Here is a 20,691-nt window from a genome sequence, read left to right on the forward strand (position 1 = left end):
AGTTTAGGAGCTGGGATGTAATGTTGAAATTGTACAAGGCATTGGTAAGGCCAAATTTGGAGTATTGTGTACAGTTCTGGTCACCGAATTATTGGAAGGGTGTCAACAAAATAGAGAGAGTACAGAGGAGATTTACTAGAATGTTGCCTGGGTTTCATCTCCTAAGTTACAGAGAAAGGTTGAACAAGTTGGGTTTTTATCCTTTGGAGCAGAGAAGGTTGAGGGGGGACTTGATAGAGATATTTAAAATTATGAGGGGGATAGATAGAGTTGACGTGGATAGGGTTTTTCCATTGAGAGTGGGGGAGATTCAAACAAGAGGACATGAGCTGAGAGTTAAAGGGCAAAAGATTAGGGGTAACATGAGGGGTAACTTCTTTACTCAGAGAGTCGTAGCTGTGTGGAACGAGCTTCCAGCAGAAGTGGTTGAGGCAGGTTCAATGTTGTCATTTAAAGTTAAATTGGACAGCTATATGGACAGGAAAGGAATGGAGGGTTATGGGCTGAGTGCAGGTCAGTGGGACTAGGTGAGAGTAAGAGTTCGGCACGGACAAGAAGGGCCGAGATGGCCTGTTTCTGTGCTGTAATTGTTATATGGTTAACATCAAAGGATATATTTTGTATCAAAAGGACAGGCAGGAAGGCATAGACGGTGCTATGGCTCTGTTGGTAAGAGATGGAATCACATCTTCAGAAAGAGGTGACATTGGGTCAGAGAATGTTGAGTTTTTGTGGCTGGGGTTAAGAAATTGTAAGGGTAAAAAAAAATTATGGGAATCATATATAGGCCTCCAAATAGTAGCTTAGATGTGGGGTTAAGATTGCAAAGGGAGCTGGAAAAGGCATGTAATGAGTAATGACACAATTGTAATGGGGGACTTCAATATGCAAGAGGATTGGGAATACTGTATCAGATTGGTGTTTTTTTTTAATTTCAAAATATACTTTATTCAAAAATAAATATATACAATAAACCATTCAATAACTTTTCATCCTTTACATACGTTTGCATTATACACAGTACATATCCGTATTTATAGCCACCCACGTGGCACTCCAGTAGTTCAGCTTCCCATATCATTTCATTGTTGAGGGGTATACTCCCCGCCCTCCGACCCCTCCCACTCCCACGGGTGGAGAAACCTATACTGTGGTCCTTCCCCACCGGGCCCTTGTGGTGGCTGCATCAAGTTTCAGTGCGTCCCTCAGCACGTACTCCTGCAGCCGAGAATGTGCCAGTCGGCAGCATTCTCCCACGGACATCTCCATGTGCTGGTAGATCATCAAGTTTCGGGCTGACCAAAGAGCATCTTTCACCGAGTTGATGATCTGCCAGCAGCACCGGACGTTGGTGTTCGATCGCAAGAGAGGAAATTTGTTGAAAACCTATGAGATGGCTTTTTAGAGCAGCTTGTGCTTGAGCCTACTCAGGGAAAGCCTATCTTAGGTTGGGTGTTGTGTAGTAATCCAGACCTTATTAGGGAGCTTAATGTAAAGCAGCCCTTAGGAGACAGTGGTCATTATATGATTGAATGCATATTGCAGTTTGAGAGGGAGAAGCATAAGTCACATGTATCAGTATCACAATGGAATAAAGGGAATTACGGAGGCATGAGAGAGGAGCTTGCCCAGGTGGATTGGAGGAGGATACTGGCAGGGATGACAACAGAGGGGTAGAGGTGGCTGAAGTTTCTGGGAATAGTTCATAAGTTGAAGGATAGATATGTTCCACAGAAGAAGTTGTTCTCAAGTGGCAATGGTAGGCAACCTTGGCTGACAAGTGAAGTTAAGAACTGTATAAAAGCCAAGGAAAGATCACATAATGTAGCAAAAGTGAGTGGGAAGTTGAATGATTGAGAAGCATTTAAAATCCAACAAAAGGCAACTAAAAATGATAAAATAGAAGGGCAAACTAGCCAATAAAATAAAGCATTATACCAAAAGTTTTTTCAGATATATAAAGAGTAAAAGGGAGCTGAGAGTTGATATCAGGAAATGATGCTGGTGAGGTAGTAATGGGGGACAAAGAAATGGCAGATGAACTTAATGGGTACTTTGCATCTGTCTTCACTGTGGAAGACATCAGCAGTGTGCCAGAGGTCCGTGAGTGTCAGAGAGCAGGAGTGAGTGGCATTACTATTGCAAAGGAAAAAGTGCAAGGCACTTAAGGTGGATAAGTTACCAGATGGACTACATCCCAGCATCCTGAGAGAGGTTGCTGAAGAGTTAACAGATGCATTGGTCATGATCTTTAAAGAATCACTTGATTCTGGCATAGTCCTGGAAGACTGGAAGATTGAAAATGTCACTCCACTCTTTAAGAGGGAGGAAGACAAAAGAAAAGAAATTATAGGCCAGTTAGCCAAACCTCAGTGGTTGTGAAAGTTTTGGAGTCTATTATTAAGGATGAGGTTTTGGGGTACTTAGAGACTAATTATAAAATAAGTCAAAGTCGGCATGGGGCATGGTTTCTATGAAGGGAAATGTTGCCTGGCAAATCTGTTAGAGTTCTTCGAGGAAATAACAAGCAGGGTGGACAATGGAGAGGCAGTGGATGTCACTTACTTGGATTTTCAGAAGGTGTTTGATAAGGTGCCACACATGAGGCTGCTTAACAAGATAAAATCCTTTGGTGTTAAGGAAAGATACTACTGGCATGAATAGAGGAATAGCTGAGAGGCAGGAGGCAGTGAGAGGGAATAAAAGAGGTCTTTTCTGGTTGGCTGCCAGTGACTAGTGGTGTTCCTCAGGGGACAGTATTGGGACCACTACTTTTTTACCTTGTTATCAGTGATTTGGATAACGGAATTGACGGCTTGGTGGAAAAGTTTGCGGATGATGCAAAGATAGGTGGAGGGGTAGGTCGTTCTGAGGAAGCAATGCAATTACAGTAGGACTTAGACTAATTAGAAGAATGGGCAAAAAATTGGCAGATGGAATACAGTGTTGAGAAATGTATGATAATGCATTTTAGTAAAAGAAACAATGATGCGAACTATTATCTAAATGGGGAGAAGGTTTAAATATCAGAGGTGCAGAGGGACTTAAGAGTCCTCACGCAAGACTCTCAGAAGGTTAATTTTCAGGTTGAGTCTGTGGTAAAGAAGGCAAATGCAATATTGGCATTTATTTCAAGGGGAATAGAATATAAAAGTAAAGAGATAATGTTGAGGCTTTATAAGAGACTAGTCAGGCTGCACTTGGAGTATTGTCAACAGTTTAGGGCCCCATATCTTGGAAAGTATGTGTTGTGATTGGAGAGAGTCCAGAGGAGGTTCACGAGGATGAGTCCGGGAATGAAGGGGATAACATATGAGTAGCGTTTGGCAGCTTTGCAGCCTGTACTCACTCAAATTCAGAAAAATACAGGGTACCTCATTGAAACCTATTGAATGTAGAAAAGACTAGATAAGGTGGATGTGGAGAAGATGTTTCCTATGGTGGGGGTGTCCAGAACTAGAGGGCACATCCTCAAAATTGGGGAGCGACCTTTTAGAACAGAGGCAAGGAGGAATTTTTTTAGCCAGAGAGTAGTGAATCTGTGGAATGCTCTGCTACAGACTGTGGTGGAGGCCAAATCTGTGGGTGGGTATACTTAAGGCGGAAGTTGATTGTTTCCTGATCAGCCAGGGCATGAAAGGGTATGGTGAGAAGGCAAGTTTATGGGGTTGAGTAGGATCCGGTATCAGACATGGTGAAATGACAGAGAAGGCTCAATGGGTTGAATGGCCTAATTTTGCTCCTATATCTTATGGTCTTATGGATGAGAAGGATATGGAGGGTTATGGTCCGGGTGCACTTTGATAGAACAAGGCAGGTTAAAATTTTGGCTAGGAATAGATGGGCTGAAGGGCCTGTTTCTGTGCTGTAGTGCTCTATGACTCCATATTTTCTGTGTACTAAATGTCCGATTAATTCATATTTAGTTGTGTTTTTGCATTTTGACAAGTCACACACCCTTCAAAATAATGCATTTGGAGCCTTTTGAATTCACCTGGGTTGGCAGTTAGAGCTTTGGCTGAACAACTCATCCTGACGTTGCAGCATTTCCCCAGCATTCCAGCAGAGCATCGTTCACCCTTGATTTTGGAGATATAGGAGACTGCAGATGCTAGAGTCCGGTCCGGCAGCAAACACGTATCCGATGTTGACCTCACCCCGATGACCACCTTCAGGCTGTGCGTGGAATCCAAGTGCATTGGCACCAGGTACCGCTACGTGCTGAGTTTCTATCCGTCCTGGGTGTTGCAAGGATGCCAATCCAGACCTGTGCAGTGCGCTTAGTCAGCTGGATGGTGTGGGATGATGACCTGCCCTTTGTGGAAAAGTTCTTCCACCTTTGACCACAAGTTCATCAGGAAGTCGTCAGCACAGAACATCCTGCGGACACTGCAGGGGAAGGACTCAATGGCACGGCGGGGTGGTCCCTGAGCTGACTGTTCAGACCATCTGGCAGGACGCCCCATCACCAGACCTCACCTACAGGCGCCAAGACCTTGCCTGGCTGGCGGTGAGAAGGACACTCCCTGTCATATCGTCCCTACATGACCAGTGCATCACTCCCAGCATGGAATGCCCGTGGGATGACAGCGGTGGGGAGGGGACGGTAGCTCACACCTTTGTGGACCGTGGGTTTGCGAAGAGGGTGTGCAGAAAGATACGTGACCCTGTATCGCAGGTTTATCCCGATCAGCTGCGTGGCCCACAGGCTGTTCCCAGGGGCACACATCAAGCGCTGCTGGCAGATCAGCAACTCAGTGAAAGATGCCCTTTGGTCCAACCAAAACATGGTGGTCTGCCAGCACATCGGGATGTCCTTGGAGGAATCCTGCCGACTGGCACTGGCACGTTGCAGGCTACTGAAGTACATGCTGTGGGACAGACTAAAGATTGGTGCAGCCAATGCAAGTGCTCGGTGGGGAAGGACCAGAGTGTAGGGTTCTTCTTCTTTTGGAGATGTAGGGGCCAGGGTGGGGGGAGGAAACCTCTCAATTATTATTGTGGTAGTGTACTACCCCGGAGTACCACGTAAGTGACAGCAGTGCTATAGATGTGAATGAATGTAATCAAACTTTACGGAAAGCATTGACGAAGAATATAAAGAATGAAAGGGCATTGAGCGGTTTATTCTCATAAGTATTTTTATCATGAATAAATTTTATTTTGCTAAATAAACACACAATCTGCTGAAGGGCTTGGTGAGGGGAGGGGTGACCCACAGTATAGGGTTCCTCTGCTACTGGAGAGGGAGGGGCCAGTTTGGTTGAGGAAGACCCTTAGTTCTTGTAGTGGGGGGGGCACATGAGTGGCAGCAGTCCTATTGGTTTTAAGGAGTGCAAGAAAACACTACTTAAATAAAAAACTATGCATGTAACTAATTTGCTGGAGGAGCTCATTGGGTTGAGCAGCATCTGTTGGGGGGGGGAATTGTTGATAATTCGGGTCAAAATCCTGTATCCATTCCGATGCAGGGTTTTGGCCCAAATCATTAACAATTCCTTCCTTCCCATCCTCACATGCGGCTCGATTGGCTGAGTTCCTCTAACAGACTGTGTGTTAGCCTAGATTTTGTGCTTGAGTTCTGGCCCGCATTTTTTCTCATTAATGGGGATCAAGAATTAGAATCTCATCTAGAACCAGCCAGGTAAAGGTGAGAGTTTCCCATCCCCAGCCAGCTTTGCCCTATCATCTGCCCATCCTCCTTCAGAAACACCCCACAAGCTCTCCCTACTTGTGTGCCGACTGCCCCATCCTCTGTCTCCACACTTCAGTTCCACCCTCCTGCAAATATTGTTTAAATCCTCCCCAATATCATTAACAAGCCTCCCCCCAAGGACATCGGTTCCCCTCCAATTCTGCTCCTATGTCTTATAGTAGAGGTAATGTAAATGCAAGCAGTCTTTTTCCTTTATGGTTGGGTGGGACTACAACCAAAGATTATGGCTTAGGGGTGCAAGGTGAGAAGTTTAAGGGGAACACGATGGGAAATTTCTTCACTCAGAGTGTTGCGTGAGTGTGAAATGAGCTGCCAGCACAAGTGGTCCATATGAGCTCAATTTCAACTTTCAAGTGAAGTTTGGATAGGTACATGGATAGTAGGTATAGGGAAGGCTATGGTCCCGGTCTAGGTTGTTGGGAGTAAGCAGTTGAAATGGTTTTTGGTATGGACTAGATGGGCCGAAGGGCCTGTTTCTGTGCCATGATGCAATGACACCACCTGACATTGGTCTGTTGTCCAAAATGTCAAAGTCTGAGATATTATTGTGCAAATGCATTTTGACCAGAGCCAAAAAATAAATCACAAAAAAAAACACAGGCTGCTTGTTTTTGTCCAAATGTCTATAATGGCTGGGGTGGCACGGTTGAGTACTGATAATGTTTTACAGCGCTAGCTTGTAAGATTAGGGTTCACTCCCCACCACGGTTTGTACGTTCTCCCCATGAACACAAGGTTTCCTACCACATTACAAAGACAGGTACCGTTAGGTTTAAGGTTGGCACCAGAAGCATGGCGACACTAGCGGGCACATTCTCAGACTGTGCGGTCATTGACACATTTTACTGTAGGATTCAATGTACATGTGACGAACAAAGCTAATAAACCCTTGGAATTTATTCCAATAAGTTACTCTCCACTGAATTTAAACCCACCGACCTGTAATTGCCTGGTTCATCCCTGCTGCCCCACTTATTCATGGGCAAAGCCCTCCCAACCACTGAACACATCTAAATGAAACGCTGTTGTAGGAAAACAGCATCCATCACCAGAGATCACCACCACCCAGCTCATGCTCTTTTCTCACTGCTGCCATCAGGCAGAAGCACAAGAGACGCAGGACTCACGCCACCAGGTTCAGGAACAGCGACTACCCCTCAACCATCAGGCTCTTGAGCAAAAGACAATAACTACACTCAGTTGCCCTTCCATTGAGATGTTCTCACAACCAATGATCTCAATTTAAGTACATTTTATCTCATTATCTCATGTTCTCATTATTTATTGCTATTTATTTATACTTGCATTTGCACAGTTTGTTGTCTTCTGCACTCTGGTTGATCTTTCATTGATCCTGTTAGAGTTACTATTCCATAGATTTGCTGAATATGCCCGCAGGAAAATGAACGTCAGGGTTGTATATGGTGACATATATGCACTTTGATAATAAAATTTACTTTGAATTTTAAATTAAAGGTACTACACTCAGTGAAATCAATAAAACATAAAAAGACACCATTTTGGTATTCAATTGCCCTTTTTGAAAGCATTTGTAGTATAAAAATTGCATTCCTAGTTCCTCTATCCTCAATAAACCCATATTGCAGTTTAGAAGTTTCAGGCCTTAACTTGTTTTTTAATTCGACTCACAACAATTCTCAACAAAATCTTTATTATGTGACTCAGACTGATTGTTCTATAATTTTCGCAGTCAATAATTCTAGGAATTTTTGGCAGAGATATAAATACTGATTTCAAGAGATCGTAAGGCAATACACCAGACTCGTATATGCCATTAAACAGTTCAAAAAGAATATCTATGCCCAGATCTTCTAGGGCTTGTATCATTTTCACTGAAATTTCATCAGGTCCAGTGGCTTTACCATGTTTCATGCTATTCATTGCTTTAGTTATTTCTTCTTTGGTAATAGGTGGTCCAGAATTAGGATATTGAATATCTGGGGGTTCCCCTCTATTATCTTCAAAAAGCTGCTTTATATACTGAATCCACCTCTCTCATACTTTATCTGGATTTGTTAGTATGGATCCATCTGCTGACCTTATGCAACCTGTAGAGGAGGTTTTCTTAATTCCAGTAATTTCCTTAATTTTCTTGTGTATTTCTTTGCTGTTGTTAATATGGCCTTCTACTTCATTGCATTTTTGATTCAGCCATTCTTCCTTTGCAATATTGCACAATTGTCTGGTCTGTCTGTCTAGCTCTCCGTATTGCACTTCAATAAGAGGAATAGATAGAGTCAGCGCCTCTTCCCCAGGGCACCACTGCTCAATACAAGAGGACATGGCTTTAAGGTAAGGGGTGGGAAGTTCAAGGGGGATATTAGAGGAAGGTTTTTTACTCAGAGAGTGGTTGGTGTGTGGAATGCACTGCCTGAGTCAGTGGTGGAGGCAGATACACTAGTGAAGTTTAAGAGACTACTAGACAGGTATATGGAGGAATCTAAGGTGGGGGCTTATATGGGAGGCAGGGTTTGAGGGTCGGCACAACATTGTGGGCCGAAGGGCCTGTACTGTGCTGTACTATTCTATGTTCTATTATTCTTCACTAACCTTCTTTGTTCCAGCAGATCGAATATTTCTTGGGTTATCCAGCTCTTGTTGGTGTGTTGGATTTCTTGTACTGGGATCATCTCCTCTGCTGATTGCTGTATAGCATATTTAAATCTGTCCCAAATAGGTGTTGTTTTGTTTTTGTTTTGTGTTTTAATGATTTCACTAAAGCATTCGACAAAGTGCAACATGAAAAATTATTTCAAATTCTCGCTAAACTAAACATAGATGTAAGGGACCAACAACTGCTTCAAAATTTATATTGGAATCAAACGGTGGTGGTAAAAATTGATGATAATATAAGCAGTTGGACTAAAATTCAAAGAGGAGTTAGACAGGGATGCCTTGCCTCACCGGAATTATTTAATATCTATAGTGAAATGATTCTCAGAGAAATAGAAGACCTAGATGGGATAAAAATTGGAGGTGTTTTCAAATGTTTTTATCATGAAGCAACATCAGCTCAACCACAACCGACAATGTCCTAAAGTACAATGCTTCTTTTTCCTTTTCTTTCTTATAACAACATAATGAAAGTCAAATGAATGTATGTATAGTAAACAAGCAAAGAGCAAAGGAAACCCTACCACTTTGTCTCCTTCCCCCTTCCCAGCCCTACCCTCCCCTCACCCCTCCCATATGTGCTGTTTAGGTCCTACTGCCCCCCCCCCCACACACTTAGTTCAGCTGTCGGTCTCTTCTAAATACAACAGTAATGGTTGCCGGATTTTTTCAAATTCCTTGAGTCTGTCGTTGTTAACGTATCTTATCCTCTCTAGATGCAGAGTATCCATTAATACAGCCAGCCATTGTCTGAGTGATGGAGTTTCCTCCTTTTTCCAGAACATCAGTATGAGTTTCTTTCCATTAAGTATGCCATAAGTCAGGAGTTGTTGCTGGGTAGCCTGGAATTTATTTGACCTCACAGAAGTTCCAAAAATTATTAAAGTGGGGTCTGGTATTATCTGAATCCTTAGTACCTTCGATAGGACCTCAAATATTTGCTTCCAGTATTCTCGTATCCTGGGACATAAAGGAAAACTATGTAATAAATTTGCCTCCGAGGACTTGCATTTCTCATACATTGGGGACACCTCCGGGAACATTTTATGAATCCTTACTTTTGAGTAATGTAGTCTATGTAAGATTTTAAATTGTATTAAACAATGCCTGGCATTGATGGAACAGGAGTTAACATACTCCAAAGCCTCATTCCATAAAACCTCCTCTATCTCTGTACCCAACTCCTTTTCCCACTCTTTTTTAATATTATCCATTGTTGTATGACACTTGTTTTGTATGGCATCATACAGATAGGCGATGATGTGTTCTATCCCTAAACATGATCTTAATGATTATCTAATTTATCAGGTTCTGCTGTATCAAAACCAGAAAGACGTGATCTTATATAGTGTCTTAGCTGGAGATACCTGAAAAAAATTACTCTTTTGCAATCTGAATTTGTCCTGGAGCTGCCAAAATGATGCAAAAATCCCTTGTATGTAAAATTGGAGGTGTTAACATCAACAATATAAGATATACAGATGATACCACCCTAATAGCAAGTGCTGCAGAAGACCGACAAATCCTCCTAGACAAAGTAGTACAAACAAGTGCAGATTTTGGTCTAACCATCAACTGTAAAAAAAGCAAATGTATGGTAATATCAAAACAGCAGGATACTCCCAACTGCCAATTGTACATCAGTAACCAAGAGATTGAACAAAAGACCGGCTTTAATTACCTTGGTAGCTTTATATCACAAGATGCTATAAGTAGAAATAAAAAGAAGAATTGCCATTGCCAAAACCAACTTCCAAAAAACGAAACCCATTTTCACCAATAGCCACATTTCTATGACAACAAGGCTTAGGCTACTAAAACATTACATCTGGTCAATCTTCCTGTATGCTTCTGAAACATGGACTGTAACACCAGAACTCCAAAGAAACTTAGAAGCAACAGAAATGTGGTTTCTTAGAAGAAAGCTGAAAATACCATATAGAGATAGGCTAACTAATGAGATAGTACTCCAACGTGCCCGTAAAATCTTTAATGAGAACATTAATTAAGAGGAAACTTAAATTCCTGGGCCAATAGAATGCCTTACATTATAAGGCCGTATGCCTGGGAAACACGGTAGAGGAAGGCAAAGACATAGTCATAGTCATATGGACACTGTGAAAGAACTAACATATCTAAGTGTGCGAGATATCATTGACGCTGCGTGGGAGCGTTCGAAGTGGAAAGCCGTGATCGCCCAAGCGTGTAACGCGCAAGGCACACGAAGAAGAAGTCACTCGGTGACCACTTTATTAGATCCAGTTTGTTACCTGCATTCTGACAGCTCAAATGATTGCCATTATTCCACAGAGGAACTTTGTTCCCTTTCCGCTTTATTTGCCAGTCATGCAACCCTCAATTCATAAGCTTTGCTCTGGGGTGGTTATTGAACCCGGAAGTTGTCAATCAGTGGGAAGGGCGGAGGCTCGACAAGGAATCCTCTCCCTGCGTACAGCCAACAACGCGCGGCGCACCCTCCCTCCCCACTTCGTTCTCACACGCAGTCACAAGGTAGGAGAACCAGGCTCCACCTCCTGTTTCTCTGATCGTTTCATGCATGCTGAAGGCATTGGTAAGTGATCCCGAGCCACGCTGGTGCATTAATGCGTCTGGGAGGGGAAAAAAACAGGTGACGATTGATATTTGCAAATCTTTTCGGCCAAAAACAAAATAATCTTCACCGTTACGCTGTCGAATAAGTAGATTGCAGGGGAATACAGGACCAAGGTGCACAATCAAGGTAGGGTTGTGAACAGAGATGCATTAATAGTAGTTCCGGATAGATCTGCTTGTTAATATCAGGGATTAGGTTCGATGTTGATATTTACAAATTTGAATGAGAACCGCGCAAAATCATCCGACCGATTAAACAAAAATGTCGCGGCATGACTAATGCTTGTGTTTTGGATTTGACTGATTGCAACTTAACAGATCTGCTGGTTGACCGGAGGGGGATGGAAATTAGAAGATATGCAAGATCTACCCAAGGAAACCATTAACGATGCAAAACATACTTTGAGGGATCTTGCGCTGCGTGCGGCTGATCTGCCCATATATTTGTACAACTCCCTGCCAGAGGTAAGTTCACAGCTCCCGTGGTGGGTGGATGGATGGGTGGGTGGGTGTGTGTGTATGTATATGTATGTATGTATGTATGTAGCAGGTCTCGGGAGCCAGTGAAGTTGCACCTCCAGTGAGTAATTTATTTTAAAGAAGGCGTGGTTTGGAAATTAGACTTTTGGCTGACTTTTGAAACGATGCCATTTTGGCAACACCCAAATTATAAAAGTCAATGCCCGATGTAGGAGGAACTCAGCATCCCACGGAGAGGGAAGGGCCAAGGCTCTTCCTCAGGACTGGAAAAGAAGGAGAGAAGAAGCCAGAATAAGGTGGGGAGGGGTGGAGGAGTACGAGCCGGCAGGTGATAGGTGAGGGGGAAGGTCGGTGGGTAGGGAGGGGGAGATGAAGTGAGAAACTGGAATGTAATATGACCATGAGACATAGGAGCAGAATTAGGCCATTTGGCCCATCGAGTCTGCTGTACCATTCAATCACGGCAGATCATTTTTCTTCTCTCTTTCCCCTCCCCCAACCCCATTCCCGGGCCTTCTCCTGGTAACCTCTGATGCCATGACAATAGACAATAGGTGCAGGAGTAGGCCATTCGGCCCTTCGAGCCAGCACCGCCATTCACTGTGATCATGGCTGATCATCCACTGTCAGTATCCAGTTCCTGCCTTATCCCCATAACCTTTGATTCCACTATCTTTAAGAGCTCTATCCATCTCTTTTTTGAAAGCATCCAGAGACTTGGCCTCCACAGCCTTCTGGGGCAGAGCATTCCATATATCCACCACTCTCTGGGTGGAAAAGTTTTTCCTCAACTCCGTTCTAAATGGCCTACCCCTAATTCTTAAACTGTGGCCTCTGGTTCTGGACTCACCCATCAGTGGGAACATGCTTCCTGCCTGCAGCGTGTCCAATCCCTTAATAATCTTACATGTTTCAATAAGATCCCCTGTCAGCCTTCTAAATTCCAGAGTATACAAGCCCAGTCGCTCCAATCTTTCGACATATGACAGTCCCGCCATCCCGGGAATGAACCTTGTGAACCTACGCTGCACTCCCTCAATAGCAAGAATGTCCTTCCTCAAATTTGGAGACCAAAACTGCACACAGTACTCTAGATGTGATCTCACCAGGGCCCTGTACAATCAAGAACCTGTTAATCTCTGCCTTAAATACACTCAACAACTTGACCTCCACAGCTGCCTGTGGTAACAAATTCCACAAATTCACCACCCTCTGGCTGAAGAAATTTCTCCGCATCTCTGTTTTAAATGGATGCCCCTCTGTCCTGAGGCTTTGTCCTTTTGTCCTAGACTCTCCCACCACGGGAAATATTTTTTTCCCACATCTGCTCTGTCCATTCGAAAGGTTTCAATGAGATTCCACCCCCCATCCTTCTAAATTCCAGCGAATACAGACCCAGAGCTATCAAACATTGCTCATATGATCCTTGTGAACCTCCTCTGAACCCACTCCAATTCTTAGATGAGGAGCCCCAAAACTGTTCACAGTACTCAAGGTGAGGCCTCACCAGTGCCTTATAAAGCCTCAGCATCACATCCCTGCTCTTGTATTCAAGCCTTCTTGAAACGAATGCTAAACGTTGCATTTGCTTTCCTCGCCACCGACTCAACGACACTGTGATAGGTGGAAAAGGTAAGTGGCTGGAGAAGAAGGGATCTGATAGAAGATAACAAAGGAGTAATGACTCCAAAGGGAGGTGATGGCAGGTAAGGAGAAGAGAAAGGTTGAGAGAGTAACCAGAATGAAAAAGAGAGAAGGGGGAAGGAGAAGAATTTACCAGAAGTTAGGGACATCAATGTCCATGCTACCAGATTGGAGACTACCCAGGCACAATAGAAGCTGTTGCTCGTCCAACCTGAGTCTGGCCTTGACGTGGCAGTAGAGGAAGCCATGGGCTGTTGTGTTGGAATTGGAAGTACCCACCCTCTTCCTCTCACTTGGTTTCACCTATCACTTGCCAGCTTGTATTCCTTCCCCTTCCTTAATCTGGGCTCTTCCCCCACCGCCTTCCTTTCCAGTCCTGAGGAAGGGTCTGGGCTCGAAATGTCGACTGTTCATTCCCCTCCATGGATGCTGCCTGATCTGCTGAGTTGCTCCAGTGTTTTGTGTGTGTTACTCAAGATTTACAACATCTGCAAAATCTCTCTTGTTTTAAAAAAAAACATGTACAGTCATTTGGAACAATGCCATTTAGGTTAAGAATTTGCATAAGTTAAAGCGTCTACCCACGGCAAATCCAACTCTGTTTATAAGGAATCCCTGGTTTGCAGCAGTCTCTGGGAGTCTGTCAGTGCTTAAGGTTAGAAATGATGGAAATACTCAGTGGATCAGGCAGCATTTGTGGAGAGACAACTGTCAGTATCTTCGAGTTCAAAGTACATATATGTCACCATATACAACCCTGAGATTCATTTTCTTGCGGGCATACTCAGTATAACCATAACAGTCAATGAAAGACCACTCCAACTTGGTGTTCAACTAGAGTGCAGAAGGCAACAAACTGCGAGTACAAGAAGAAGTAATAATAATAAATAAATAATCAATAACTATTGAGAACATGAGATGAAGAGTCCTTAGTTGTGGAACATTTCAATGATGGGGCAGGTGAAATTGAGTGAAGTTAACTCCTGCTCGATGGTAGCTGTGAGAAGATAGCATGGGCTGAATGGTGGAGACCTTTGAAAGTATATTGGAATGTACTTAAGAATATGTATTGTGATTTTAAAAAAAATAAGTACTTTATTTATTTTATTATGCTGAGTCGGCCCTTCAAGCCATGTCACTTGGCAACCCATAATTTAACACTAGCCTAATCATGGGATATTTACAATGACCAATTAATCTACAAACAGCTTCTCTTTGGACTGGAAGTGAAACTGGAGCACCCGGAGGAAACCTACACGGTCGTGTGGAGAATGTACGAGCTCCTTACAGGCAGTGGCAGGAATTGAACCTGGGTCGCCTGTACTGTAAAGCATTGTGCTAACTATTATGCTATGGTGCTGCCCATAAATTACACAGTGCCTGGACAATGAGTTTGAAATACTGAATTGTAAGGTTTTAATTAGGCTTATTGACACATTATGGCCAGGTTGTTGGTCTCAACACCACTTTCTGGATGGTTCTTGTAACCTTTCTTTCTCATTACAAACCTATCGGGGACTGTTTGGCCTTACAATCTACCTAATGATCTTTCCCTTTCGGAGACGTAGCAGCAGACCATCGAGTCTACTTCACCGTTTTATCATGGCTGATTCATTTCCTTTTCAATCCCATTCTCCTGCCTTCTGTCTGTAACCTTTTACTCTCGGACTAATCAAGAACTTATCATCCTCTGCCTTAAATATACCCAATGACTTGTCCTCCACAGATGCCTTCAGGCTTCTATACCTCCTACCTGATGGGGGTCCTTAATGGATGCTGCTTTCTGAGACACCACTCCTTGACACGTGGGCACATGGCCAAGTGGTTAAGGCATTGGACTAGCGACCTGAAGGTCGTGAGTTCGAGCCCCAGCCGAGGCAATGTGTTGTGTCCTTGAGCAAGGCATTTAATCACACATTGCTCTGTGACGACACTGGTGCCAAGCTGTATGGGTCCTAATGCCCTTCCCTTGGACAACATTGGTGTCATGGAGAGGGGAGACTTGCAGCATGGGCAACTGCTGGTCTTCCATACAACCTTGCCCAGGCCTGTGCCCTGGAGAGTGAAGACTTTACAGGCGCAGATCCATGGTCTCGCAAGACTAACGGATGCCTTCATTATTTATTTTATCTACTCCTTGAAGATGTCCTGGGTACTTTGTAGGCTAGTACCCAAGATGGAGCCAACTGATTAAAGACAATCTGCAGCTTCTTTCAGTCCTGTGCAGTAGCCTCCCCCACCCCACCTCATACCAGACAGTGATGCGGCCTGTCAGAATGATCTCCACAGTACATCGATAGAAGTGTATTTGTTGACATACCAAATCTCCTCAGACTCCTAATGAAGTATAGCCACTGTCTTGCCTTCTTTAGAGTTCCATCGATAATGTTGGGACCAGGTTAGGTCCTCAGAGATCTTGACACCCAGGAACTTGAAACTGCTCACTCTGTCCACTTCTGATCCCTCTATGAGGAGTGGTATGTGTCTTTCGTCTTACCCTTCCTGAAGTCCACAATCAGCTCTTTTGTCTTACTGACATTGAGTGCCAGGTTGTTGCTGCGACACCTTTTCAGTAGTTATCTCACTCCTGTGCGCCCTCTCATCTCTCATCTCTCATTCTACCAGCAATGGTTGCATCATCAGCAAATTTATAGATGGTATTTGAGCTATGCCCAGCCACACAATCATGGGTTATATAGAGAGTAGAGCAGTGGGCTAAGCACACATCCCTGAGGTGCACCAGTGTTGATCGTCAGCAAGGAGGAGGTATTATCACCAATCTGCACAGGTTGTTGTCTTCCGGTTAGGAAGGCGAGGATCCAATTGCAGAGGGATGTACAGAGGCCTAGTTTCTGTAACTTATTAGTCAGGATTGTGGGAATGATAGTGTTAAATGTTGAGCTATATTTAATGAACAGCATTCTGACATAGGTGTTTGTATTGTTCAGCTGGTCTAAAGGTGTGTGAAGAGTCATTGAGATTGCGTCTGCCATTGACTTATTGTGACAATGGACAAATTATAGTGGGTTCAGGTCCTTGCTGAGGCAGGAGTTCAGTCTGGATATGACCAGCCTCTCAAAGCATTTCATCACTGTAGATGTGAGTGCTACCGGGTGACAGTCATTAAGGCAGGCCACATTATTCTTCTTAAGCACTGGTATAATTGCTGCCATTTGAAGCAAGTGGGAACTTCCGCCCATAGCAGTGAGAGGTTGAAAATGTCCTTGAGTACTCCCGCTAATTGGTTGGCACAGGTTTTCAGAGCCATACCAGGTACTCCATCGGGACCTTCCGCTTTGTGAGGGTTCACCCTCTTTAAGGACAGCCTAACATCGGCCTCCAAGACAGAGATCACAGGGTCACTGGGTACAGCAAGGATCTTTACGGCTGTAGTTATATTCTCCCTTTCAAAGCGGGCATAGAAGGCGTTGAGTTCATCTGGTAGTGAACCTATTTGATAAATTTCAACAAGATTTCTCTTTCCCCCCCCCCCACCATTCTTCTAAACTCTTAAACTTCCTAAATTCTTCCCCTTAAATTCACATTCCCAACTGCACTGTAGAAGCATTTTTGCTAGAAGGATTTAAGTTGGTTTAAGGCAGTTCACAGCCACCTTAAGGGCCGTTCAAGATGGGCTGCAAGTACGATCTTTAAAATATTTCACCATTATAGAGGCAGAGCCGTGCAGCTTTACAAAAAGCGGTGGATCACCAGCAAAGTCCTCACCGCCACTGAGCACATCTATAAGGAACAATGCTTTCCTGCCTGCTTTTTTTGTCCTGGACAGTGATGGCAGATCAATGATTTTTTTTTCTACTGACGTGACAGCTCACAGTAGTTTTTGTACATTGTGAGAGGATACCTTACCAAACCAGGCAGTGATGGCTGATCTGAGGAAGCTCTCTGTGATGGCAGTGTAGAAATGCACCAGTATGTTCTGGGGGAAGATGGAATTTTGCCAACTGCTGCAGGAAGTACATCCTCGGCCGAGCCTTTTTGTTAATGAAACACACGTGGTTGTTCCACGTTAAGCAACGGTGCTCAGGAAACAATGTTGAAATGGTGCTGTCTGTAGAGTTGTAGATGATGCGTCATGTCAGTGGAGGGGAGACTCGTTTCTCCCGAGGTCAATATGCGTCTCCACAGTTTTGAGGGCATTCAGCTCCAAGTTGTTGTGGTTGCACCAGATCGCTATCGTGTTTACTTCCTGGTTGTACTTGGATTGGTCGCCTATGGTGACTAGACCACCTTCAACACAACAAACCATCAGAAATTCACACCTTGGGTGCATTCTTAAATTTTGAGATAGGGGTCAGGTTTAAGGTGCTAACTTATATTAATGGAGAGGCTTGGGCAGAATGGTCGTGATGGGAGTTCTACAGAGATGCTTAAATAAATCGAAAACACTGCCGTTAGTGTGCCAGTGTCTCCGCATCTCATTGCTTATTGTCTCGCCTTGTTCACCAATCACTTCATCAACAACACACACACACACACACAAACTGTTGGAGGAACTCAGCAAGTCTGACAGCATTCGATGGTAATAAATAAACAGTAAATAAATAAATAAATAAACGTTTCGGACCAAGACCGTTCATCGGGACTGGAAAGGAAAGGGGACAAGAGCTGGAAGGCGGGTGGAGTCCAAGCTAGCTGGTGATGGGTGAAATCAAGTGAGGGGGAAGGTGGGGGCCGGGGTGGTGAAGTAAGAAACTGGGAGGTGATGGGTGGAAGAGGTAAAGGACTGAAGAAGGAAGCTGATAGAGAGGATGGTGGACCATGGAAGGAAGGAGAGGGGGAACCAGAGGGAAGTGATTGGTAGGTGAGAAGATGATAAGGGGTGAGAGGGTAACCAGAATGGGGAATGAAAAAAGAGAAAGGGCAAGAGGGCAAAATTCCCCCTCCATATTCTTTTCCAGCGATGCTGCCTGACCTGCTGAGTTCCTCCAGCATTTCCGTGCGTTGCTCTGGATTTCCAGCATCTGCAGAATCTCTTGTGTTTGTGACTTTATCAACAAGTGATGAAGTGATAAACATGTGATGATTATGGTGTTTTAGAATCAGCTATAGACATTCCCTGTGGTATTATCACAAACAAGAGAAAATCTGCAGATGCTGGAAATCAAAGTAATGCACACAAAATGCTGGAGGAACTCAGCATACCAGGCAGCATGTATGGAAAGGAGTAAACAGTCGACATTTTGGGCTGAAATCCTCCACCCATCTCATTCTGGCTTCTGCCCCCTTTCCTTTGCAGTCCTGATGAAATGTTTTGGCCTGAAGCATCAATTGTGTACTCTTTTCTATAGATGCTGCCTGACCTGCTGAGTTCCTCCAGTTTTTTGTGTGTGGTAATACTGAACCAACTAATCAAGTCAATCCCCATTTATGTTCCTCCCCCTCCCTCTCCCATATCGCCACCCCCCCCTCCCACTTGTTTTAGGTAAAGCTCTCCCCTTTTGTTAGGAAGCTCATCCTGATCTCTGTGGTGGGGGCGACCTCCTTTGCTATTTTGGCCCATCAGTTGAAACGAAAGCGAAGGAAGAGGAAACAGGAGGAGGAGGAGGTAGTGAAGGTGCAGATGCCATGGGAGCAAGAACTTTTTATTCCGGAATTTTCCAGAACAGTAGCATCAGAAAAAGGTAGGAGTGATTTTTTTTTCTTCAGTTTTATTGTTGTTTTTCTCTTATTTATTTAATGTAACCTTTGACGCCCTTACTAATCAAGAACATAGCATCCTGTGCTTTAAATATACCCAGTAATTTGGCCTCCACAGATGTCTCTGGCAATGAATTCCACAGATTCACCACCTTCTGGCTAAGAAAATTCTTCTCATCTGTTCTCTTGGGATGTCCTTCTATTCTGAAGCTGTGCCCTCTGATCTGCGACTCTGCCACTACAGGAAACATCCTCTTCACGTCCGCTCTGTCTAGGCCTTTCAATATTCAATGGCTTTCAATAAGATCACCCCTTCCCCTTCATTCATCTAAACTCCAGTGAGTACAGCCCCAGAGGGATCAAGCATTCCTCATACATTAACCCTTTCATTCCCAGGATCATTCTCATGAATCTTCTCTGGACCCTCTCCAATGCCAGCACATACTTTCTTAAATAAAAGACCTAAAACTACTCACCATATTCAAAGTGCAGTCTGACCAATGTCTTATAAAGCCTCAGCATTACATCCTTGCTTCAATATTCTATTACTCTGGAAATTAATGCTAACATTGCATTTGCCTTCCTCACCACTGACTCAGCCTGTAATTAATCTTTAGTCCTGCATGAGGACTCTGGAGTCCCTTTGCACCTCTGATTTCTGAATTCGCTCCCTTTAGAAAATAGTCTATACCTCTTCCTTTTACCAAAGGTCATGACCGTACACTTCCCTACACTATATCCCATCTACAGTTTCTTTGCCCCATCTACAGTTTCTTTGCCCATTCTCCTAATCTCTCCAAGTTCTTCTGCAGACTTTCTGCTTCCTCTGAACTTGCCCCTCCACCTATTTTCATATGGTCTGCGACCTTGCAACAATGCCATCAATTCCATCATCCAAATCATTGACACATAACCTGAAAAGGATTGGTCCCAACACTGACCCAGATGGACACCACTGGACACCAGCAGCCAACCAGAAAAGGCTCCCTTTATTCCATTGCCAACATAACATATTCAGAACTTTCTAACCCTATCTGAATGTCTCTGGAATGTGGGAGGAAACTGACCTTATGGTCACAGGGAGAACATAAAAACTTCTCACAGACGTTGGTGGAAACTACCCCCCCCCCCCATTGCTGGCGCTGTAGCGCATTATATTAACTGCCATGTTAGCATGTTGACCTTCCCAATTCTGACGAAGAGTCTTCGACTTGAAATGTTAACTGTTTCTCCTCCCACAGGTGTGGCCTGACTTGCTGAGGTCTTTCTGTTTCTTTTTAATTTTAAATTTCCAATAGATTCTTTATAATTTCTTACCTAAGATACTAGTTTATTGACTTAATCACAATGCCCTTGTGTATAAAAGCAAGCTATTTGGTCTAAAATTACATGTTCCTGTTCATTCTCTCCTTAGATCTTCTTGCTTTCTTTATCCACGCCCAACCCTCCCCATCTACTCTTATTTCTTTATCCTTCCTATTTTTATCCTGTCTGTCTGTCCTTCAGTTAAATCACTGGTGTCCTGCCCTTTCCCTTCATTTGCTGTTTGCAGTATAGGGTACCAGAGCACATTCCTTGCATTGCTGAGCTAATATCCAGCTGTCTGGACTGATTTTCGAGTAAAATGAATTTGTATCTTACATTTGGCAGTGGTACATTTAAAATTAAGGTATTTTGATAAATTTGCAATAAAAATTAGTAAGGGTGGCATAGCGGGTTAGCAGAATGTTTTACAGTGTCAGCTGTTAGATTGGGGTTTGATTCCTGTTGCTGTCTGTAAGAAGTTTGTAAGCCTGTGACCATGTAGATTTCCTCTGGGTGCTCCGGTTTCCTCCCACGTGCCAAAAAGGCATACAGGTTGGAGTTTGTGAGTTGTAGGCATACTATGTTGGCGCTGAAAGAATGGAGATAATTGAGGGTTCCCTGGCACAATCCTCGCTGATTTG

General features: G+C 43.8%; 2 protein-coding genes across 5 annotated transcripts in view; one reads left to right on the forward strand and one right to left on the reverse strand.

Annotated features, from left to right (window-relative positions):
* usp33 (ubiquitin specific peptidase 33) overlaps positions 1 to 10,747 on the reverse strand; it is a 156,905-nt gene extending 146,158 nt beyond the window's left edge. Inside the window, exon 1 of the mRNA XM_063064734.1 lies at positions 10,621 to 10,747. The gene's annotated coding sequence lies outside the window, so the exon portion shown is untranslated. The remainder of the gene's footprint in view (positions 1 to 10,620) is intronic.
* A 59-nt stretch (positions 10,748 to 10,806) lies between these two features.
* The window catches only part of miga1 (mitoguardin 1), a 128,142-nt gene continuing 118,257 nt past the window's right edge, over positions 10,807 to 20,691 (forward strand). For 3 of the 4 annotated variants that reach the window (XM_063064739.1, XM_063064738.1, XM_063064742.1), the window contains exons 1-3: positions 10,807 to 10,922; positions 11,282 to 11,428; positions 18,531 to 18,729. In XM_063064739.1, coding sequence (XP_062920809.1) covers positions 10,908 to 10,922; positions 11,282 to 11,428; positions 18,531 to 18,729 — 361 coding nt within the window. In that variant the 5' untranslated portion in view covers positions 10,807 to 10,907. Of the gene's footprint in view, positions 10,923 to 10,952; positions 11,091 to 11,281; positions 11,429 to 18,530; positions 18,730 to 20,691 lie in introns of those variants that run through there. The other variant, XM_063064741.1, reaches the window with a different exon arrangement.

The sequence above is a fragment of the Mobula hypostoma genome, chromosome 12, assembly GCF_963921235.1.
Source record: "Mobula hypostoma chromosome 12, sMobHyp1.1, whole genome shotgun sequence".
Classification (NCBI taxonomy): Eukaryota; Metazoa; Chordata; class Chondrichthyes; order Myliobatiformes; family Myliobatidae; genus Mobula; species Mobula hypostoma.